General features: G+C 37.5%; 2 protein-coding genes and 2 non-coding genes across 6 annotated transcripts; 2 read left to right on the top strand and 2 right to left on the bottom strand.

The window, feature by feature from the left end:
* Positions 1 to 20475, top strand: LOC106142555 (dihydropyrimidine dehydrogenase [NADP(+)]). Its single transcript, XM_060946819.1, has 23 exons — positions 1 to 156; positions 1878 to 1988; positions 2559 to 2729; positions 3246 to 3407; positions 3728 to 3915; positions 4813 to 4939; positions 5248 to 5398; positions 5767 to 5936; positions 6668 to 6745; positions 7129 to 7261; positions 8741 to 8925; positions 9270 to 9358; positions 10205 to 10322; positions 11647 to 11811; positions 12530 to 12682; positions 13685 to 13805; positions 15204 to 15287; positions 17591 to 17769; positions 18609 to 18785; positions 19168 to 19401; positions 19649 to 19713; positions 19884 to 19976; positions 20319 to 20475. Exons 1-23 carry the CDS (start codon positions 118 to 120, stop codon positions 20404 to 20406), a joined length of 3081 nt encoding a protein of 1026 aa, XP_060802802.1. The 5' UTR covers positions 1 to 117; the 3' UTR covers positions 20407 to 20475.
* LOC132902363 (U1 spliceosomal RNA) lies at positions 654 to 815 on the bottom strand. Its single transcript, XR_009657102.1, has one exon. It is a non-coding gene; the product is annotated as a U1 spliceosomal RNA (small nuclear RNA).
* Positions 10959 to 11120, top strand: LOC132902362 (U1 spliceosomal RNA). The gene has a single exon (XR_009657101.1). It is a non-coding gene; the product is annotated as a U1 spliceosomal RNA (small nuclear RNA).
* On the bottom strand, positions 20425 to 23566 carry LOC106142556 (alpha-(1,3)-fucosyltransferase B). Of its 3 annotated transcripts, none has more exons than XM_013344353.2 (2): positions 23044 to 23566; positions 20425 to 22172 (listed from the first exon to the last, which is right to left on the bottom strand). In XM_013344353.2, exon 2 carries the CDS (start codon positions 21750 to 21752, stop codon positions 20460 to 20462), a length of 1293 nt encoding a protein of 430 aa, XP_013199807.2. In that variant the 5' UTR covers positions 21753 to 22172; positions 23044 to 23566; the 3' UTR covers positions 20425 to 20459. The 3 variants fall into 3 exon arrangements, with proteins under 3 accessions (XP_013199807.2, XP_013199806.2, XP_060802801.1); XM_013344352.2 differs by having other exon boundaries at positions 23077 to 23566; XM_060946818.1 differs by lacking the exon at positions 23044 to 23566 and adding an exon at positions 22662 to 23015.
* Positions 23567 to 24428: the final 862 nt, after the last annotated feature.

The following is a 24428-nucleotide window of genomic DNA, read 5'->3' as shown; positions in this document are numbered from 1 at the left end:
TCTCAAATGAATGAGTTTAGTCGTAAGTGGGCGCTGCCAGTGTGCGGTCCCCTGCGCCTGCGTCAAAAAATAATATCTTTGTTTACGTTTATTATTCCGTTTGAGTAGAGTTTAAAAATGGCGAAACTTTTGAGCAAAGAATTGCCTGATATTGAGGTATGTAAGACTATTTTGTGTACCATTTTAGCAGCTAAATAAGAAGACCAATGTAGAAGTTTATAAATCAACTTTTGTCAAAGGTGACGCTTTTTAAAAATATATCTTTCGATGTTATTGATAACTTGAATATGTAGGTATGCAAGTGCTAACTTAAAAACCAAAAACATTTTTCTTAAATAAAAAGAGCCAAGAGGGGTATAATAAGTTTTTTTAAAGTGTAAATCGACAGCTGTTGATGCAAATTCTTGCAGATTAAACCAGTTCTACTACGTGACAATAATTATATTACATTGTGTTGTTGAAACTAAATGAATGAACAATAACGATATTACGGGGAATCCAAGCGAAGCGAGGTCAAATGTATTACGATAAGAATAGGTCTAGGTTGCTTTGGCTCTGTGTAACTAGGGAATGCTAAACTGAATCTATATCAATCTTAAATAAAAGCGATGTTGCTAAATTTCTCTTTCGAAAATGAAGTTTTATTGTTTATGGGGGGACAGCGCGTACGCAGTCCCCACTACCAAAAATTACGCATCCGAGTTATCCACATTAGGGATAATCGCAGGGGTCAACCCATCCGCAGTGCAATGGACAGGCCTCGCCCTGGGGGAACCGCCTTCTTGATCACGGTATCCCCTATGCCAGGTAAGTATGCTTTGCCGAGCGCGGCTCGAGAGGGTCATTCAATGCGAAATCGCAACCATAGCGCGTTTAACATTCTCAATGTTTACAAGTGGCGGCATCTAGTGACAAATTTTGTTACTGAATCGCTTGTTATATTCTGATCTGAAACATTTTGTTGGCCCGCAACCGCGCACGCGGTAAATGTGAAAAGAATCTTTCATATTTTCACGTCTCTGTCCACACTTTTAGTATTAAAAGGTTCATTTAATAGCCATCCTTAAAGAAACATTTGAAATCTCTTTTATAGTTTTCTTTTTCTAGTGCAACTAAGTTATCTCCATTTTGCAGTGTAAAGATAGGGATAGTAAAAATAATACAGCAGTTAGTAACAAACAAAATATTTCTAGTGATAGTGATTAAGAACATGTTATTTATTTTTCTGTTTGCCTTGATACCAGAATCGATAAGTCTAATGATAGGACTTATACTGATAAAGGGGCGATGAGATTCAATAACTGAGGCAAATCGTACAAACAAAATTGAATTAAGGTCACATAACGGTTTATGTAACATAACTGGTTATGCGAAAAATTTGTATGGCATTGGTAGAAGTCAGCCATTTCAATTTAATGTTCCCTAATTTTTGTATAATACTAACGTCAAATACCTACATAAAAGATGCATTAAAATATAGAATAGTTTGTGTTAACTATATAGAAATGCCAGTTTGAACTTTAAACATCACCAGTTTACTACGCAAACATACACACAATACACATAGCCAATAAAGATGAAAACGTTTATCGTCATTGGAGACTCATGGCGGCGCGACGACACATTTTCCCTTCTATTGGGTGGTAACAGTATACAAAAGAAAATAACTTTTTAGTGATATTATTGAATTACATTGTAACACATCTAAGTATTCGCTGTTTCCACAACATTGTCCTTTTTTTTTCATTCATTCATTCATTCATTCATCGTAAAGCAGTTCCCAAAATTCAAAAATTTTACTCTTGGTTACGGTTAAACAGTCATGCATTATGATTTTAACAGAAATCAGGTTATAAGCACCACACTTTTGTTTGCAGAACCTCTTGAAACTAAACCCGACGGTAAAGCCTTACACCAATTTGGTGCCCTCTGCGCTGACCAAGAAGAACAAACAGCATTGGAAGAGAAATGCGGATCGGAAGTGCAATGTAAGTTAGTTTAATTCAATTTCCCTGCCAGACATCGCCGCGCTGTCGACTCTTCTTGTTTTTGTCGAATAAATGAGTAAAATTTTAACCCCTTATTTTTTCTAGTTGTTTGGAACAAGAATTAAATACTGAGTGCCCCCTTTCAATATGTAACGTATTTTACCTAACACCTAGTATATTATTTGCAAATTTGAAGGAATCCATATAGTTTTTCAATCATTGATTTAATTTCACCTGTTCCGATATTTTTTTTTAAATTTCAGTTATCCTTATCGAATTAGAATAGGGCACAGTAAGTAAACACCGATTAGATTAAGTATTATCTAAATTATACTTACTATTCTATACTATTTCCATTGTAAACAAACCTTTTTGCAAACTTTTTTTTTCTATTATATTGTAATAATTATGTATTTCAGGTGACAGACTTCATCTGAGTTTCAATTCCATCGACACTATCCACCTGACGTCTCCGAATCTTTTGGAGACCGTTGGCTTTGTCTACTCCGTCAGGGAAAACACGTGTACCTAATAGGTACTCAATAAAAAAAGTTGCTTTATTGATTCCAGACCTGTCCATCGTTGACAAAGAATTTTGACGACATTAAACACACGACACTCTCCGAAAGAGGCGCTTTGAAAGAAGCAGCTCGCTGCTTGAAGTGTGCTGACGCTCCGTGCCAAAAATCCTGCCCCACCCAGATCGATGTCAAGAGTTTCATATCCAGCATCAGTACTAAGGTTGGTTTGCCATTGTATTCAAAATTGCATAGGATAGTCTCAGAGGAACATTGTGTATAATGCAGGCCTTTGTTAAGTTCCCTGCTAAACTAACTAAAAGCTATTAGTATAATAAGTATCTGTAAACTAACTAAACCCTGATACCGATGACCTATAAAGGGAAGACCTTCCTCCAGGCAAGGTTTTATGATATTATTTATGCCATATTTCAGTGAAAACTATAAATACTATTCAAATATAATACAGGTATTAAACGCGCATGTAACGTAACCTTTATTTTGTCTCGGACGTTTCGTTATGTTACCGTCACCGACCGTGGTCTCCGGTTTCAATGTATGAATTGAATTAGCATTTTCTTTTCGCTGTTTTTGACTGATAGCGTCGCGTGATTGGTTGTTGTGACTTGTGGCATAGAGATGCCGCCACATATGTAATGGATGCACATTAATGGTTACCAGTGTTTACTGGTTTTTATGTCTATGCCGCTAGAAAATCTCAATGTTAAAAAAACCGCAGAATTACTATGGCGCCGCCAAAGCGATCCTCTCTGACAATCCCTTGGGGCTGACGTGCGGTATGGTGTGCCCCACCAGCGACCTCTGCGTGGGAGGATGCAATCTCCACGCCTCAGAAGAAGGAGCCATCAATATCGGTGGGCTTCAGCACTTTGCTGTTGATGTAAGTTTTTGATATATCCTTCTAATAATGTTAACAGCTTTTGAAAACGAGCAGAAAGAGTAGCCAGATTGTGTCTCTGTGATATAATGGACCTCCGCCATGTTTCTTAGCATGGCGGAAGTCGATCAGCTGATCGTGGTGGCTGCAAAAAATCTCTTTTCCCGCCACAATATTTGTACGGAAAATTCGTTTTAAAAGTTGTCATTGTCACAACATCAAGTTTAAAAAAAAAACAGATTTGACTCACTTGTTACCTGCAGCTCTCTGTGAGCTATTGAAAAAAAAATCGTTGATCATTGAAATCTTTCTTTATATTTCAGGTGTTCATGAAAATGGGTATCCCTCAGACTTTGGACCCCAATCGCAAGCCGTTGCCCCGTGGAGGCAACCAGAAGATAGCTCTAATTGGGGGTGGACCGGCCAGTATTAGCTGTGCTTGCTTTCTAGCCAGACTGGGGTATAAAGATATTACAGTTTATGAGAAGGAGAAATACTTTGGAGGACTCAGGTACGACCTTAAATAAGATTATTATAAATTGTATGTAACTCGCGCACTCGATGGCAGTTTAAAGGTTCAGTGCTGACATCTTGGGAATTTAAAAAGAATATCGCTCTGAGAGGAAATGGGCAAAGCATTAGATGTGATTGCTTCTGAGCCAAATTTTATGCTATAAAGCTAGGTATCACTACTCAAGGACTATGAGGAGGAGAAATACCTTGGAGGACTCGGGTAGGAAGAGCTTAGTTTATGAGAATCATCTTTGACTAGCATTAGGATGTAATTTGACGCCTCATCTTACATAGGAAGCAATAAAAAATAGTTCATACCTACTATTATGTCATTGACTGCATTTATTTTATTTTATTTTGTAAACGTTTGAAGTGGAACACAAACTGATGATTGTGACACCATAACGTTTTCATAATTATAATAGTTATCTCAATTTTGCGTTTGTTTGCGCCAATTAGTTTTCTGTGCGCAATTTCCATAGGCAAAAAAACAAAAAAATATCTTCCCGCCTTTTTTCGAACGCTGACCAAATACACATCTATTTATCGTAACCAGAGTTTTATTTCGTCAATAATTATAAATCAGTACTAGTTGTCCTCATCAGCGGTTTATTTGAAAGCTTTAGAGCTGCGCAGAAAAATTGCATGCGATGCAATACGACGCAAGGTTATCCCTATAGTTTAATTTAATTTAATTTATTTATATATTTATGATCATCAGGGAAAATGAGAATAAAACTTAAAATAAAGAAAAAATTCAGTATAAGGGCACTACTAATTTCTAGAGAAATTTCTTCCAGCAGGCCCACTACAATGGCTCATATACAATATGGCATTTTATGTAGGTATTATTGTTTATTAATTATGTATCTACGAGTATATGGTTTGATTTCAGCTCTTCCGAGATCCCTCAGTACCGTTTGCCTTTCGATGTGGTCCAATTTGAAGTTGATCTCGTGAAGAACTTGGGTGTTAAGTTTGTTGCCGGTAGGAAACTGTCGACTAACGACATCACTATTGATGTAAGTTGGTGTTGCATACATTTCCGCTGTAAGAATTTATACTTATTTCATTGTTTTTGAGAGTACCTTCATTTTCTATTATTAGAAATGTTTATTATTAGACTTTAGTTCGTGGTCTCGCCCGAGTCGAGTTTTCCAGAACTAGTGGTCAGAATTACCACTTAGAAATTAAACATAATTAACATCGTAATAATAACTTTTGGATGGCGCGAATATATTTGAACGGAGCATACGTTATGGCGTTTATTTTTATGTAGGTAATAATTTTGGTCATCAAACATTAATGTTATATTTATTTATATTTCCAGGGTCTATTGAAAGAAGGTACTGATGCAGTTTTCCTCGGCATTGGTCTCCCAGAACCGAAGGTAGAACCGATCTTCAAAGATCTCACTCAAGAGATGGGTTTCTTCACCAGTAAAAGCTTTCTGCCTCTGGTCTCCAAGGGCAGTAAAAGAGGTTAATTGGCATGTTTATTGACCATTTAAAAAAGAATTTGTTCATAATCTTTTATTTTATAAATGCCATCTTCAGATTTTATTTTCAATTGAGTAAAGTTTCAGCAAGAAAGTAGACTTAAGTACAACAAATTTTGTTTTAAAGCTCTATAAGAAATTTGTTTACTTAAAAAATAAGAATTTTGAATCTCCTCGTTTTTGAAATCGGTTAAAAAAGACGATTTGTCGAAATTTAACTGTTTGCTGCCTATCGATTTGTCTGATTGTTCAATCGGCATAAAATTTTTCTTGAAAAACAAATTTTAAGTGCCACCCATCACTTCGCCAAAAACCACAAGACTGAGTTTCAAAACATTAACGTTTTATTAGGAATGTGTGCTTGCAAATCCGCGCTACCCGAATTATACGGATCAGTGATAGTACTTGGCGCGGGGGACACCGCCTTCGACTGCGCCACGTCTGCTTTGCGTTGCGGAGCGAGACGTGTGTTCGTGTGCTTCCGAAAGGGATTTAACCACATTCGAGCAGTTCCTGAGGAGGTAATGTGATTAATATATCCACTACTATGAATGTGAACCCTAATACTAGAGTAATAAGGGTCAATGATAGATAATGCTAAGCGCGGGAGATACCGTCTCGACTGCGCCACGTCTGCTTTGCGTTGCGGAGCGAGACGTGTGTTCGTGTGCTTCCGAAAGGGATTTAACCACATTCGAGCAGTTCCTGAGGAGGTAATGTGATTAATATATCCACTACTATGAATGTGAACCCTAATACTAGAGTAATAAGGGTCAATGATAGATAATGCTAAGCGCGGGAGATACCGTCTCGACTGCGCCACGTCTGCTTTGCGTTGCGGAGCGAGACGTGTGTTCGTGTGCTTCCGAAAGGGATTTAACCACATTCGAGCAGTTCCTGAGGAGGTAATGTGATTAATATATCCACTACTATGAATGTGAACCCTAATACTAGAGTAATAAGGGTCAATGATAGATAATGCTAAGCGCGGGAGATACCGTCTCGACTGCGCCACGTCTGCTTTGCGTTGCGGAGCGAGACGTGTGTTCGTGTGCTTCCGAAAGGGATTCAACCACATTCGAGCAGTTCTTGAGGAGGTAATGTGATTAATTTATCCACTACTATGCTATGAATATGAACCCTAATGGCAATATGCGTGCGTATCCTATTTTATATTGAATATGATCTCTATATTTGATGTCGTTTGTGAAGGCCGACTGCCCTAGAAATTAATGTTTTTTTATTATTGCAGGTGGATTTAGCGAAAGAAGAAAAATGTGAATTTATGCCATTTGTTGCACCACAAGAAGTTATAGTCAAAGATGGAAAAGTAAGTATTTCCGATTATTTACTAGGTATATACAAACTTGTCTCCGTTCGCCGTACTGTGTGGTTTCAGCCACTGTTGAGGGATGTCGTAAAAGGCGACTAAGCGAATAAGCTTATAAACTTGGGATTCCTCTTGCAAGCGATGGGCTATCAACCTGTCACTATTTGAATCTCAATTCCATCATAAAGCCATGCAGCTGAACGTGGCCTTTCAGTCTTTTCAAGACTGTTGCGGCTCTGTCTTCCCACAAGCGATATAGACGTGACTATATGTATGTATGTTCTTTCCATTTCAATGTCAATTATTTTGAATGTTAGATTGAATACAACGACGTGGTATCAACTCAATGATTCTAATCTTGTAAAATATTTTTCTCCTTCAAGATTTCTGGCTTGAAAATGTGCCGGACTGAGCAACTGGACAGTGGTGAATGGATTGTGGATAGCGAACAAGTGCTGACCGTCAAAGCCAACTTCATCATCTCCGCTTTCGGTTCCGGATTGTATGATAAAGATGGTAAGATTTATACATACATATTATATATAATCACGTCTATATCACTTGCGGGGTAGACAGAGCCAACAGTCTTGAGCGGACTGATAGGCCACGTTCAGCTATTTGGCTTTAAGATAGAATTGAGTTTAGTTAATTCGAATAGTGACAGGTTGCTAGCCTATCGCCTAAAAAAAGAATCTCAAGTTTGTAAGCCTATCCCTTAGTCGCCTACGACGACATCCATGGGAAAGAGATGGCGTGGTCCTATTTATTTTTTGTATTGGTACCGAGAACCACACGGCACAATGGTAAGGGTCATTTGTTTATATCACCCAATATATTTATTGAGACACCTTTGAAACCTTTTATAGTAAAAAATAGTGGAGGCGAAAAGAAAATAGTTTAAAAAAATTACGAGTATACGATATGAACTGTAGCTTCAGTCGATATTTCAGCCGGTCCGTTTAATTTTTGTATTTTAAATTTTCATAGTAAAATAGTTGAATCAGTGCTAAAGAAATCACTATGGGGACAGTGATGCAGTAAGTAGTTGCTTTTTTTAAAACAAAAGGCAAGGAACAGTTTTAGTTTTTGTTGCAATTTGTTATTACGAGCAATGAGTCTGCTGAGAAACATGACATAAAAATTGCCATGATCCGGCAAAATCTAACCACAGATATCATTTAACACACAAACATATAGTCACGTCTATACCTCTTGCGGAGTACACAGAGCCAACAATCTTGAAAGACCGAAAGGCCACGTTCACCTGCATGGCTTAATGATGGAATTCAGATTCAAACAGTTCCAGGTTGCTAGCCCATCGCCTACATGTCAAATTTATTAGCCTTTCCCTTAGTCGCCTTTTACGACAACCATGGGTAAGATTCCTCTTTTAGGCTATGGGCTAGCAACCTGTCACTATTTGAATCTCAATTCTATCACTAAGCCAAACAGCTGAGCGTGGCCTTTCAGATTTTTCAAGACTGGTGGCTCTGTCTACCCCGCTAGGGATATAGACGTGATCACATGTATGGCTTAATGATGGAATTCAGATTCAAACAGTTCCAGGTTGCTAGCCCATCGCCTACATGTCAAATTTATTAGCCTTTCCCTTAGTCGCCTTTTACGACAACCATGGGTAAGATTCCTCTTTTAGGCTATGGGCTAGCAACCTGTCACTATTTGAATCTCAATTCTATCACTAAGCCAAACAGCTGAGCGTGGCCTTTCAGATTTTTCAAGACTGGTGGCTCTGTCTACCCCGCTAGGGATATAGACGTGATCACATGTATGTAACATACATACATATGATCACGTCTATATCCCTAGCGGGGTAGACATACATACATTTATGATCACGTCTATATCCCTAGCGGGGTAGACATACATACATATGATCACGTCTATATCCCTAGCGGGGTAGACAGAGCCACCAGTCTTGAAAAGACTGAAAGGCGAAATGTTATGTGAATGTATGTAAATCTCGTCACTCCCCAGTGAAAGACGCAATGTCTGGAGTCCAATTGAACAATTGGGGTTTGCCCGAAGTGGACCACGTGACGATGAGGACGAGCCTCCCCCAGGTGTTCGTGGGGGGGGACCTCGCCGCCGTGGCCGAGACCACGGTGGAGAGCGTCAACGACGGCAAGGCGGCCGCTTGGCACATGCATTGCTATCTACAGGTAAGAAAATATGTATGTATGTATACATATGGTCACGTCTATATCCCTTGTGGGGTAGACAGAGCCAACAGTCTTGAAAAGACTGATAGGCCACGTTCAGCTATTTGGTGTAAAGATAGAATTGAGATTCAAATAGTGACAGGTTGCTAGCCCATCGCCTAAAAAAAGAATCCCAAGTTTGTAAGCCTATCCCTTAGTCGCCTTTTACGACATCTATGGGAAAGAGATGGAGTGGTCCTATTCTTTTTTGTATTGGTGCCGGGAACCACACGGCACAAGAGTCGTTTTTAGTAAGATTTTTACTTCGGAAACAAAATCTCTACACCTTATCATACTGTTTACAGGGTCTACCATCAGACTCTCCTCCAGAGCTGCCGAAGTTCCACTGTCCTATTGACGATGTGGACTTATCAGTGGAAGTCTGCGGTATCAGGTAGGAAAGATTTTTTTTTTATTTCAATCATGCAAAGTAAACTATATAGTTACGTCTTTATTACTTGCGGGGTAAACAGAAATTGAAAAGCCACGTTCAGGTTAATGGCTTAATTGTGGAATTGAGATTCAAATAGTGACAGGTTGCTAGTCCATCACCTACAAAGATAATCCCAAGTTTATTAGCCTATCCCTGAGCCGCGTTTTAAGACATATTTAGTAATATATGTATAGTCAAAACTATTGATACCAATATACATACTTTAATTTCGAAAATACATTACAATTTTCAAGTTAAGGGTTACAATGAAATTTCTTCAAAATCAAGAAATTATAATATCCTTAACACTTACTTGAAATCTATTATCTTAATGCAATGAAATTTCTCGACTTTGCCAAAAAAACAATAGGAGGTTACAAACAAATATGTATACATGCGTAGGTAATTTAGCATTAATATTAGGATATAGGAATACAAATGCGGCTGAAAATGTTTCGAAATTAGAATATCTAATCTTCTATATATATATAAAAAAGAACGGCTGAACGGATTTATCTTATCTTGGTCTTGAATTATTCGTGGAGGTCTAGGGAAGGTTTAAAAGGTGAGAAAAATTCGAATAATTGCCGGGAGAATCCTCAAAACAGCATTTTTCTATTTCCCATACAAACGTTTTCTAACTAATACGTACAGTCAATTTGAGCTTTATTACTAATGTATAAAGTTCACTGTTGTCTAAGCAATGTAGGTCTAATAGATAGGAACAAAAAACCTGTCATATTACAAATCTTTTTGACAGAACGAAGTCTGTCGGGTCCGCTAGTAATTAAATAATAATAATTGTAGATTCGAGAATCCGTTCGGTCTGGCGAGCGCGCCGCCCACCACGAGCACGGCCATGATCCGCCGCGCCTTCCTCCAGGGATGGGGGTTCGCTGTCACCAAGACATTCGGCCTTGATAAGGTAATCTCGTTTCGGATACATGCATACATAATCACGTCATTCATCCTTCTTAAGGGGGCAGGTAGAGCCAACAATCTTGAAAATATTGGAAAGCCACGTTCCATATACTAAGACTAAAGTGTAAATAAATGAAAATATATTTCAATACGAAATTATAACTACTTATACATTTTTAACTCTAAATCCTTTTTATTTTTTAATTAAAACGAATCTATCCATTTAAATTATTTTGCACGAAGATGCTCTATTGTAAAATTGATATTTTGGGGGAAATTATGTTATTACTAGAACGTTATAAAAGGTTCATGATAGGACCCCAGATAAGATGTCAGCTAGACTTCGAAATTTAAAATAAACCATCAACATCTTATTACTAGGTTCCTGCACAGATATAAACGCCTTCCAATAAACAAAACAATCCTTTTTTAACTTTTTTTTTTGCGTTTGCTAATAGAACCAACACCATTCAACTTTACAATATAGGTAACTGGGACGCTACGACACAATACCAACCAATGTTTAGTTAGTTCCAAATCAAACCACTAGATGTCACCACTTGTAAACATTGGGAATGTTAAACGCGCTATGGTTGCGATTTCGCATTGACTGACCCTCTCGAGCCGCGCTCGGCAAAGCATACTTACCTGGCATAGGGGATACCGTGATCAAGAAGGCGGTTCCCCCAGGGCGAGGCCTGTCCATTGCACTGCGGATGGGTTGACCCCTGCGATTATCCCTAATGTGGATAACTCGGATGCGTAATTTTTGGTAGTGGGGACTGCGTACGCGCTGTCCCCCCATAAATTATTAAAATAATATTACTTTTATATTCGGTACGGATCCGTCCGTTATGTAATTATTCTGAAATATCCTGTTGGAATCCAAAAGTGGGTAGGTACAGTTTGGTCTAGATTGTCGTTGTGATAGATTTTATACTGTGATGTAATTGTTTTATGCTCTACCATACAAAAAATTTATCAAGTACATACCACTAAATTAGATTTCATTCCACATTTTTTAGTCCTGAAATGACGTGAATGGCAAATCACCTGGGTGATAAAAATCAACAAGATTTGAATCCCCATTTTTTGTTTCCTGTAATCGCCTGATGGCAAATCATTAGTACAGTCAACCGCATAGCAACCCTGCACAGAACTCTATGACGCGAATTTACAGCGAGGTTGTGTAGGTTGATGTGCTGTTGACTGTTCTAAAACGATAACTAGAAAAATTTAAGAAAAACTTCGAAATTATCGTTCAAGAGCATTATTAATTCTTTTAATTGCTCTGTGTATAATTTTACCGTTTTATTTTACATTCCCAGGATCTGGTGACCAACGTGTCGCCGCGAATCGTCCGCGGGGTGACCTCTGGTGAGAACTACGGGCCGGGGCAGGGCTCCTTCTTGAACATAGAGCTGATCTCCGAGAAGTGCGAGGCTTATTGGTGCCAGAGCATTACTGAGCTGAAGAGGGACTTCCCCAATAAAGTGAGTTTTGAAGTCAACACATAAAATTATTTACTTGTTATATATAACTTGGAATTATTCTTTTAAAGAGGAAAGAGGTAGTCTCTGCCTACCCCTCCGGGAAAGAGGCGTGATTTTGTGAATGTATGTATGTATTATTCTTTTAGGCGATGGGCTACCAACCTGTCACTATTTGAATCTCAATGCTATACAGCTGAGCGTGACCTTGCAGTCTTTTAAAGATAACTAGCTATGTCTACTCCGTAGGGGATATGGACGTAATTGTGTGTATGTTCAACTAGCTTTCGCCCCGGTTCCAACCGCGTGAAAAGTATCATAATTCCTTTTCCTCACCAACACTATGCATATATATGCTAAATCATATAGAGATTGGTCATATTCCGAGTTGAACTGTGACGGGGTAACAGACAAATTTATTTTCGCATTTATTTTATTAGTATGCATTACGGGCGAGAAATCAAAGAGAACTCTTGAGAGAAAAAGAAGAGAAACGTCTCTAATCAAATGATTTTGAAGTAATAGAAATTGATTTATTTTCAAAACTTGATATAAGGTATCGCTTTATGACGTTAACATAACTTGTACAATGTACATGTAGGTATAACCTGAAGCCATTCACAAATATTGTAAAATGATGATTAATGTTATTAAGACCAATTCAGAAAAGAAACAGCTTTATTTTTATTAAGTATATTGTAATTATTTAATATATTTTCAGGTAATAATAGCCTCAATAATGTGTTCGTACAACGAAGCTGACTGGACGGAGCTGGCGAAGAAGGCGGAGGCTGCAGGCGCTGACGCCCTGGAACTGAACCTCTCGTGTCCCCACGGCATGGGGGAATCCGGCATGGGTTTAGCATGTGGACAGGTAAATCTATACGTGCTTATATATTATCACGTCTATATTCTTTGCGGGGTAGACAGAGCTAACAGTCTTGAAAAGACTCAAAGGCCACGCTCAGCTGTTTGGCTCAATGATTGAATTGAGATTCAAATAGTGACAGGTTGCTAGACCATCGTCTAAAAGAAGAATCTCAGGTTTATAAGCCTACCCCTGAGTCGCCTTTTACAACATCCATGGGAAAGGGATGGAGTGGTCCTATTCTTTTTTCTTTTTGTGCTGTGAATCATTTATATACTTACATAGAGAGAGTTTAGCCACAAAGTAAGTTCTAGACTTGTGTTACGAGAAATTAACTTAACGATACTATATTTTATTATAAATACTTATACTATATAGATAAACATCCAAGACCCAGGCTAATTAGAGAAAGTTTCATAAACTTGCTGTGAGATTCGCATTCAATTCTGAGCAATAGTTCAGATATTCTAAATATCACAGTTGCCTTCAGTCTCATATCGATTTATTGGCAATATCTTTCACGTACAGACATCGATCAGTCACAATTTAATTACATGTGTATTGATAACCAGCTGTGCCCGCGTCTTCGTCCGCGTGGAATAGTTATTTTGGGCATTATTGAAGCCCTCAAGGATGAATAATTTTCCCCGTTTTTTTTTTCACATTTTCCATTATTTCTTCGCTCCTAATAGTTGCAGCGTGATGTTATATAGCCTTCCTCAATGAATGGTCTATTCAACACAAAAAGAATTTTTCAATTCGAACCAGTTGTTCCTGAGATTAGCGCGTTCAAACAAACAAACTCTTCAGCTTTATAATATTAGTATAGATAGGTATAAAAGCGGAAAACTTGCGGAGAGATTCGCATTCAATTCTGAGCAATAGTTCAGCTATTCTAAAAATCACAGTCTCATATCGATTTATTGGCAATATCTTTCACGTACAGGCATCGATCAGTCACAATTTAATTAAATGTGTATTGATAATTCAATTTTTAATTTTGTATAGGACCCAGTCCTCGTGAAAGGCATATCGCAGTGGGTGCGCAAGGCAGTGAAGATACCCTTCTTTGTGAAACTGACGCCCAACATCACCGACATTGTTAGCATCGCCGAGGCTGCATACCAAGGTGAGAGATTCTTCGGAAGGTGATCATTGACGTACTATCTTCTTCCTCCTGGCTTTAGTCCCGATCGCATCCTCACCACTATGAAGAGGAGCCCAGGGTACACCTTTGACCATGGATCCTGGATTGGGTGAGTCAGGGTTTCTGACCTCCGCAACATTTGCAATGGAACCTAAACTCGTATTGCACACGTTTTTTCTTACTAGCATAGAAGCTTGCACAAGATGAATTTGCTCCTATTCCCTTACTCGCCTTGCACGACATTAATAGGAAAGAGATGGAGTTGTCTTATTCTTAAATATCGGCAACTACACAGCAATTCTACATTTACATACATACATAAAAACACGCCTCTCTTCTGAAGGAGTAGGTAGAGACCACATATGTATTTCCATTTGTCACGATCCCTGCATACTTCTTTCCCTTCATCCACATTCATAACTCACTTCATGCAGGCTCATCGGTTTCTAGTACTCTTGAGCTAACCTTTCAGAACGTCTCCGATTTGATCAAGGTACGTTCGTCTAACCCTTCTCATTCCAACCAATTGTACATTTGATAGTTTATATTTTTATTGAAGGTGATCAAGGCACGTTCGTCTCGTCTTCTCATTCCAACCAATTGTACATTTGATAGTTTATATTTTTATTGAAGGTGATCAAGGCACGTTCGTCTCGTCTTCTCATTCCAACCAATTGTACATTTGATAGTTTATATTTTTATTGAAGGTGATCAAGGCACGTTCGTCTCGTCTTCTCATTGCAACCAATTGTACATTTGATAGTTTATATTTTTATTGAAGGTGATCAAGGCACGTTCGTCTCGTCTTCTCATTCCAACCAATTGTACATTTGATAGTTTATATTTTTATTGAAGGTGATCAAGGCACGTTCGTCTCGTCTTCTCATTCCAACCAATTGTACATTTGATAGTTTATATTTTTATTGAAGGTGATCAAGGCACGTTCGTCTCGTCTTCTCATTGCAACCAATTGTACATTTGATAGTTTATATTTTTATTGAAGGTGATCAAGGCACGTTCGTCTCGTCTTCTCATTGCAACCAATTGTACATTTGATAGTTTATATTTTTATTGAAGGTGATCAAGGCACGTTCGTCTAACCCTTCTCATTCCAACCAATTGTACATTTGATAGTTTATATTTTTATTGAAGGTGATCAAGGCACGTTCGTCTCGTCTTCTCATTTCAACCAATTGTACATTTGATAGTTTATATTTTTATTGAAGGTGATCAAGGCACGTTCGTCTAACCCTTCTCATTCCAACCAATTGTACATTTGATAGTTTATATTTTTATTGAAGGTGATCAAGGCACGTTCGTCTCGTCTTCTCATTCCAACCCAACTAATAGTACATCTGATAATTTATATTTTTATTGAAGGTGGCGCCGACGGAGTGTCTGCCATCAACACGGTGTCCGGCCTCATGTCGGTCAGGCCGGATGCGACGCCGTGGCCAGCTGTTGGTAAGTCTTGTTAACCCTCTCCGAGAGTCAGTATCAGGGTCAGTATTAACCATACAAGTCATATTGGGAAACATCCATATACATATAATAAAACTGTAACTCAACTTTGTCTGTACATTGAAGATATTTAAGAAAAAAAATTATAAGGGGTCTTTTTAGGGTCAATAGAAGCCAAAACAATTTTTTTAGAATTTTTGTCTGTCTGTCTGTCTGTCCGTCTGTCTGTCTGTATGTTTGTACGCGCATCACGCAAAATCTACCGAACGGATCTGAACGAAATTCGGCACAGATATAGTTAGTAACCTGGATTAGAATATAGGCTACTTTTTATCCTGAAATTCTATCCCAAGGGGATGAAATAGGGGGTGCAAGTGTGTATGGAACTTCGTCATTTTTGATTTGAACCGATATAAAAAGCTATAAATAATTATACATACATACATACATATGATCACGTCTATATCCCTTGCGGGGTAGACAGAGCCAACAGTCTTAAAAAGGCTGAATGGCCACGTTCAGCTATTTGGCTTAATGATAGAATTGAGATTCAAATAGTGACAGGTTGCTTACCCAACGCCTAAAAAAGAATCCCAAGTTTGTAAGCCTATCCCTTAGTCGCCTTTTACGACATCCATGGGAAAGAGATGGAGTGGTCCTATTCTTTTTTGTGTTGGTGCCGGGAACCACACGGCACTATAAAAAATTAATTCTTATATTTACTATGATGACTAAAAAAATTGCATTTTATTGATTTAATTCATTATGCTTTGTTTATTGATTTAGTTCCCGTGGTTTAGGTATTTATTTTTTGACCACTCGATACGAGATGGCGCCTCATGAGAATTTAAGAAATAACACGATTGTAGCCGCCGGCAAAATTTTTAATTAATTAAGTTTTAATTAAGTAATTTTAGTTTCGCCAGTACTTACCGTTTCACCACATCTTTAAGAAGATTTTTTTTTATGTATGAGAAGATTTTTTTATGTAGGTAGTTTGACGCATCCCGCATCGGCGACGGTTGCCATGTTCCTCAAGATTAGCAGGAATAACACACATATAGTTTATTAGTTTTAGTATTTAGTTCCCGTGGTTTAGATATTTATTTTTTGACCACCCGATACGAGATGGCGCTACATGAGAATTTAAGAAATAACGCGATTGTAGCCGCTGGCAAATTTTTTAATTAATTAAAAATTATTTTTTCATTGATTTAGTTTCCATGGTTAAGACATTTACTTATTTGGAGAAAATAACAGGGAATCGCATTATGGGTGGTACCACTGTATTATTTTGTGGTGATTTCCGCCAGACTCTACCCGTAATAAGCCGAGGTACCTACTAGAGCTGATGAAGTAAGCGCATGTCTCAAACGATCCATACTCTGGCCTCAGGTTAGGAAATTACGTTGCCTGAATCGAACGGATAGGTGACTCTGCCAGAGAACCTCTGTCAAGTAGTTACTTCGGTGAAGGAAGTTTATTTGTGATGTCTCCTTTGGGCAAGACAGCAAATGTGGTATACAAAGAGATACTTTAACTTTCCATTATTATAATTTCCTTTTTTTGTCTTTAGAATCTATTCGTTTTTTAACAGCTGCGCCCCCGGGACTTTGCTTTTGTAGGAAAAATAAACTATGTTCTATTCCAGGCATCATTCTTCCCGTGTACGTAAGTTTCATCAAAATCCATCCAGTAGAATTTACGTGATTGAATAGCATCCTTAAACACGCACTCACGTAGGTACATCTATTTTTTTTGCATAATATTAGTTTATGTCAATGCAAGGCTCTTTATCTAAGCAATCTTTTTATGGAAGCGAAATTAACGCAGGCGAAGCCGCGGGCAAATGCTAGTTTCTAAATAAATTTTAAGCTCAATAAATATTTATGCCGCATTGAAGGTGAACGTTTAAATTAGTGACAGGTTGCTATCGTATCTCCTAAAAGAATAAATCCAAGTGTATTAGCCATTCCTTTGATTGACTTTTTTTAAAGCAGCTGAATATGGCCTTTCAGTCTGAGAACGTTTGCTCTGTTTACGCTGTCAGAAAGAAGCGATTATGTATGTTAATAATACGAAAGTATTATGAGGTGACAACCTCAGCACTACTGGAAAGGAGCCCTTATATTGATAACATACATACACATAGGTAATCACGTCTAAATCCCTCGCGGGGTAGACCGAGCCAACAGTCTTGAAAATACTGAAAGGACGCGATAACCCATATGGCTAAAAGATGTAAACGAGATTCATAAAATAGTTACTTAGATTAAAGATATTCCAGGCATTTTTTTTTCAAACAGGTCGCGAAAAACACACTACCTACGGCGGTGTATCGGGCAACGCCACTCGCCCGATGGGCCTCCGCGCGGTGTCCGCCATCGGCAATCACCTGGCCGGCTTCCCCGTGCTGGGCATCGGCGGCGTCGACTCTGCGGACGCGGCGCTGCAGTTCATCATGTGCGGCGCGCCTGTCGTGCAAGTATGGCTCATTGTTTCTGACACGGTCAGTCTGTTGTTGACACGGTCAGTCTGTTGTTGACACGGTCAGTCTGTTTCTGACACGGTCAGTCTGTTTTGACACGGTCAGTCTGTTTCTGACACGGTCAGTCTGTTTTGACACGGTCAGTCTGTTTCTGACACGGTCAGTCTGTTTTGACACGGTCAGTCTGTTTCTGGCACGGTCAGTCTGTTTCTGACACGGTCAGTCTGTTTTCTGACACGGTCAGTCTGTTTCTGACACGGTCAGTCTGTTTCTGACAAGGTCAGTCTGTTTCTGGCACGGTCAGTCTGTTTCTGACAAGGTCAGTCTGTTTCTGACACGGTCAGTCTGTTTTCTGACACGGTCAGTCTGTTTCTGACACGGTCAGTCTGTTTCTGACACGGTCAGTCTGTTTCTGACACGGCCAGTCTGTTTCTGACACGGTCAGTCTGTTTCTAAAACACTCTGTTTCTAACACACTATACTTATATAGGTAATCGTACTGCATACACGTACACCGCGTGGTTCCCGGAATCAAAAGAAAAAATAATAAGACCACTCTATCCTTTTTTTATGGATGTCGTAAAAAACGACTAAGGGATAAGCTTATAAACATTTAGGATTATAAGGATTCTTCTTGTAGGCGATGGGCTACCAACCTGTCACTATTTGAATCTCAATTTTATCAGTAGCTGAACGTGGCCTATCCGTGTTTTCCAGACTGTTGGTTCTATCTACTTCGCAAAGGATATAGACGTGATTATATGTTTGTATGTATGTATGTGTATCATTAAGTACGTAACAACGGCAAAATTAACTAGCTTTTTAAAATCCCTTAGATATGCAGCGCCGTTCAGAATCAAGACTTCACGGTGGTAGAAGACTACATTACTGGTCTGAAAGCGCTTCTGTACCTACGTTCCATGGGCCTCCAGGATTGGACCGGGCAGTCACCGCCGAAGTTCAAACACCAGAAAGGAAAACCTGTGCAGACTTTATACGACCAGGATGGAAAGGTAGGTAGTCTCCCTTTTTCAGGAGTCTAGAGAATTTTATTTTAAAATGGCCGAGTTGAAGGAGCTTCTGTGGGTCTTCCCAATTGGACCGGGTAGTCTACAAGTAGTACTAACGTCAGAACGACAAACTGTTGCAGACGTTACCAGGTTGGAAAGGTAGTCTGTTCTTATTTTGGGACTTGGTTTAAGCAATTGTATTTGCTGAGGAAATTTAACGAATTAATTCACAAATTTTGGTATAATTCATCCAGCGAATCGTTACGTAGTCTTCAATAATTTGACATTAGTTCGTACGGCTGAGTACACTAACCTCCATTAATATTCAGATCTCTATGTTACAAACAAAGAAAAAAGAACGATAAAATACTTTTTTTATTTCTAGGTACTCGCCCATTTCGGTCCATACGGCAAGGAGCGCGAAGAAATCCTCCATGAGCTCCGACTGAAGTCTGACCTCCTCGGTGACAATATGGTCGAGAACCATCTCACCCACAACGAGGTCAACGGCCACACAGCGGTCCCCAGCATCAGAGACATGGTGGGAGTGGCCCTTCCCAGGATCGGAACTTACAAACACTTGGATAATACTAAACAAGTCGTCGCTTTGATTGATGATGTGAGTATACCCCTTGCGGGGTAGACAGGGCAAATAGACTTGCAAATACTGATGGGCCACGTTTAACTGTTTGGCTAAACGTACCTAATATAAAATAAAATATACCTAGTATCATTGAGTTAGTATCTCGTAACACAAGTTTTGAACTTACTTCGAGGCTAATTCAATCTGTGGAATTTGTGCCATAGATATATACTTACCTATGTATATATATTTTTATTTTTACAAACAAAATTATAAATTTCAGGATATGTGCATCAACTGTGGAAAATGTTACATGGCGTGTGCTGATTCGGGATACCAAGCTATAGAGTAAGTAACTAACGTATAGTAACAAGCAAATCATCAAAAAATAATTTTACAATTACTCATGTTGAAACTGAAAGAAAAATGAAATTGGTTTATTATTGTAGAATTTATACATGGGTGACGACAAAATTAACGTAGCTTGCAAATTAATTAAAATATATTTTTTTCTCCAGATTCGACCCTAACACCCACATTCCGCACGTGACTGACGATTGCACCGGCTGCACTTTATGCCTGTCTGTTTGTCCTATCATCGATTGCATTTCGTGAGTATTGGCATTCTATTTAGATAAATTGAGTAGGTATTAAACATTTTTAAACTACTTTTCTTTTTACTTTGCCTGTTTGCTAGACATGCCTGTAGGTGTACATTTTGGAAAATTTGAACCATATAGAAAACTGCTGACTAAACACTGAGATACTAGAAGTACTATTAATTCAGTGAAACTACTGGAATGAGTGAACTCGTTGAATATGTTAAAACTAAGGTTATCAAGGAAACAAATATTGCCAGTATTTGTTATGTGTGGAGTACATAGTTTTTAGTGTGTACTTAACTGTGATTTGAGATATTGTTAAATATGTTTACCTAAACCAATTTTTTATAGAATGGTGCCCAAGCAGATACCTCACGTCGTGAAGCGCGGACTTCGCTATAACGTGTTACCCGTGTCACCACTAGATCAAGTGTTCTGAATAAAATGAAATAATGGCTCAAATATAAAAATATATTAACATACAAATATATATTATTCTTCAGTAAAATTTTTGTATATTTTTTTCACTCTGTCTTTCGCTGCTTGCCACGAGTATACCCAGTCATTTCGCGGGTTAACTGATAATGATAATGCCGATATAGGTTTTGGGCAATCATAGTGTTTTTTGTCTACAATACTGATCTTTCTGTACTTTTCATGCAGTTTTTTACAAACAAAACATTCGAATTTCTCAACAGTCTCCAAAGCGTTAAGCTGATATGGCCTCGATCTTAACTCTTCAACCAGCTTTTGATTTGTTATTATTTGTTTAGTCTTATGTTCTAAATAAGTTTCGTATAACGTATCATTTTCTAATAACATTCTAACGTGATTATATAAAGCCTTTGGCGTGGGATAATCCTTAATTAAAATAGCGGATTGTTCGTTTGGAAACCAATCTCTTACTGACGGCGATCCGAAGTAAATTGGTACAGTGCCTATTTTGATCGCACGCCAAAACTTCTCAGTGACATAATCATTACAAATGCCATTTTCTATCGCAATAACAAACTTGTATCTTGCGACGAATTTCAAGAACTCCTCGTTGTCTAAATTATTTAAGTAATCTTCTGTGAATTTTAAGGGCATCTCCTTATTTTTCAGGCAAAGCCCATACGAGTCTACTTTTATTAGTTTCATAAGCTCCTTCACGTATTGATCCCTTTCGGTGGATGTTTCGCAGTCAGATTGCAAGTACATGATTGCACTTATATCTTTTAAAAATCGGTTCTTATCAGCGGTTTCGACAAAATACTCTGTATTCGTAATTTCATTAGCAGAATTCAGATGTTGCAAAGGAAAAGGCACGTCACTGAAACGACTATAGGTAGATGAGAAGTTAAAAATATTAAGCATTTCTTCATGCATTAACTCTTCAAGATTCCTTGGCGATTCCTCATGGTATAATCCCCATAGCACTTTATTTGCACGTCTTGGTAGGGGCAAGTCTTCAATATTTATGTTGCTACCATAGAATAAATATGCATCACCATTCCGTATGCTTTTATCACAGAAAACTTCACATTTTAAATTGTCAGGGCACAATTTAGTGCCTTGTGTACCAGGAAAGCCATTAGTCCACCAGACTATGACTGGATTTGCACTTGACTCACGTTTTTCATCATTCCAAGTCCAAATGACAATGAACATGAACATTATTAAAATAAACAACAATAATTCACGCAACGTCATCCTTGCAACTCTTCCCAACACGGCCATAGATATTTTCAATAAGGAAAACACAATCAACTTACGCAGTTTACACAAACAATTTTTACTGGCCATAATAGCGTGTTAACAGTTCACTTAAATATCAACGGAAATTCTTATCAGCTTCTGGACTATTATCAGTGTATCCCCCTCAATCCCGTTGTTTGTAAAGTTCAAAATACATCAGAAAGTGAGACCTCGTTCTTTATAAATAGCATGTAAATCCATTCCGTAAGCAATCAATAAATCAACATAAAAAAGTCCATATATGGCTCCCTTCAGTTTGCCAACTATGAAAAGGTTGAAGAACGCGATAACTGTGAAGACTATTTCTATGATGAGGTAATAGACTTCCACCTCGTTCTGTACCTGGTCCACTAGGTATAGTACCATCAAAAAAAAGGACAGCATGACTGTGGGACCCGCGACCAGGCAATGCATGATATCCACTGGCTCCACTGCATGAGGCAAAATATTGAGGAGGAGCGAAAGTACCTAAAAGTAAGATATTGTTGCACTTTATACATTTATAATGTTTTTCTTTTTTGTATTTGGACTTTTTTTATTTGTTTTTGTCACTTTAAAGAAAATAAATTTGTATTATCTGTGTTTCATCAATTGTAAGGTTTATGTTTCTGACTAAGCTCTCTATCAGTATGAATATCCAAATGTAATTAATAACTTAATGTGTAATTGTTTATCACAGTAACATATCACATAAAAGTAACATTTTGAGTTATAATTCATTGAGTATGGCATCATGGTGATGAGGTAGTAATTAAGCAGTTTAAGAAGCGATAAACTATGACCCTCTTGAGATCAACTAATAAAGTTAGGATAAAATGTACCTATATATTTAAAGTGGACAGTAACAGGTGTATTTAATGGGTAGCTAATTATGTATGGTTTCCTTAATTTCTTTGAATAAAATACTGTATGTAAAAATTACATTTCAAGTATAAATTTTAATAACTAGATACCTACTCAATAATACAAGCATGCTGTCGTTAGCATTTTATTAATTAATTAATCTGGTCGGTGGAGGATAAAACCACGTTCTAGTATCACATAATATAAATCAATACCTAGAGCAATCAGTATGTGAAAGTAAAATAGACCATAGACAGCGCCAGTGGGTGTTATCCATATCATGACAGCTATGAGGTTTAGGACAACGAAAGTTATCTGTATGACTAGATAAAGTTGCTCAGCAAAATCATTTACTTGATCCACTAAGTACAATATTATGAACATTAAAGATAACATCAGGGAAGGCGCCACCGCCAAGCAATGGAAACCGCTGGGCTCAAGCAGAATAAACGGAATTATCATCAGAACCAACGATATGACCTAAAATAATACAAACCATGATACTCCAGTGTTTTTATTACAATCTTACCTAACGTGTACAGGTTATCAGTTTAAGCTAGCTTAAATTATGTTATCGATAATAAAACAATAGTAAGGAAACTTTTGTTACTTTAGTGAAATAAATACAATTATGAACAAGTTATCTTTATGCATTTGCAGTTTACAATTAAATTGTTTTGTTTGTAAATATTGAGCACAACTTCAATGTCAGTTTGACAATTCAATGTCAAGAGGAAAAATACGATCGAATTGAGAACCTCTTCTCTTTTTTGAAGTAGGTTAAAACGTATTTCCGGTATTTTACTATATAAACATCACTATCAGAACCAAAAAAGATATCGTTGCGTAGGTACAAATTTTGTATGTATAAATTTTGTATTGTAGTATAAAATAAGGTATCAGTTCATACACATTTCAGGCGCAACTAAATGTACAACCTCTCTCGTTTGCAATCAAAAATAAATCTAAAGATAAAGCAGTTAAAAGAGCAAAATAGAAGACTCCATAAATTAGCCATAGCCATACCCTGACAAGATTCAATAAAAAACACTGAACAAATGCTCCAAAAGTAAATAGTATTTGAAAGAACAAATACATTTTTTCCATAAATAAAGGAACTTTTCTGCGTATATAAAGAATAATAAATATTAATGATATAACTAATGTAGGACCGGTTGATATACAGTACATATGCCCCCTTGGTTTTGGAATTATTAGTGGTAGCACAGTTATTACCAAGGATATTGCCTATAAAAAATAAACAGTTTATTTAGTGAGAAGCCTAAAGTAAATCTTTGGGGTTGATAATTAACATGTCTGTATAGGTAGACTTTGCAGTATGAAACAATATCTTAGAATTTTGTATTTTATCGAATGATACAACACAAAGTAATTAAAAGAAATTTTGAGAAACTTTTAATAACACCATTATTAACCTGAGGTTAGTATTTTTATCTCTTTTCTTAGAAGAAAATGACATAGATGTCATTACAAAGTTTGATGTCATAAATTACGTTAACGACCCTAAAGATATTATGCATCATAAAATAGTAATAATTTCTGCACAGTTGTAGATTGTTTTGAAACAGCTAAACATAAAAATATACCTTAAAATCATTTATTATTATATTTTATGTTTTAAACGTTTCCTCCTAGTAACGCCTTAATATTATGCGTATCGACCTATAAACCTATCGAAGAACTGAAATATAAAAAAGGGCTGAAACCTTCTCAGTTATTCGGATTTACGGTCTATATAAATAATTTATTGAGGTATTGATGTGAGTTAAGCTATTTCAAAGCAATCCTTTAAAGACGATGGTACTTACAAATTCAACCAACTTCATAATAAATATATTGTACTTTATCAATTCATTCCAT

The sequence above is a fragment of the Amyelois transitella genome, chromosome 12, assembly GCF_032362555.1.
Source record: "Amyelois transitella isolate CPQ chromosome 12, ilAmyTran1.1, whole genome shotgun sequence".
Classification (NCBI taxonomy): Eukaryota; Metazoa; Arthropoda; class Insecta; order Lepidoptera; family Pyralidae; genus Amyelois; species Amyelois transitella.
The sequence above is the reverse complement of the archived record's forward strand: the minus strand, read 5'-3'. Positions and strand labels throughout refer to the sequence as shown.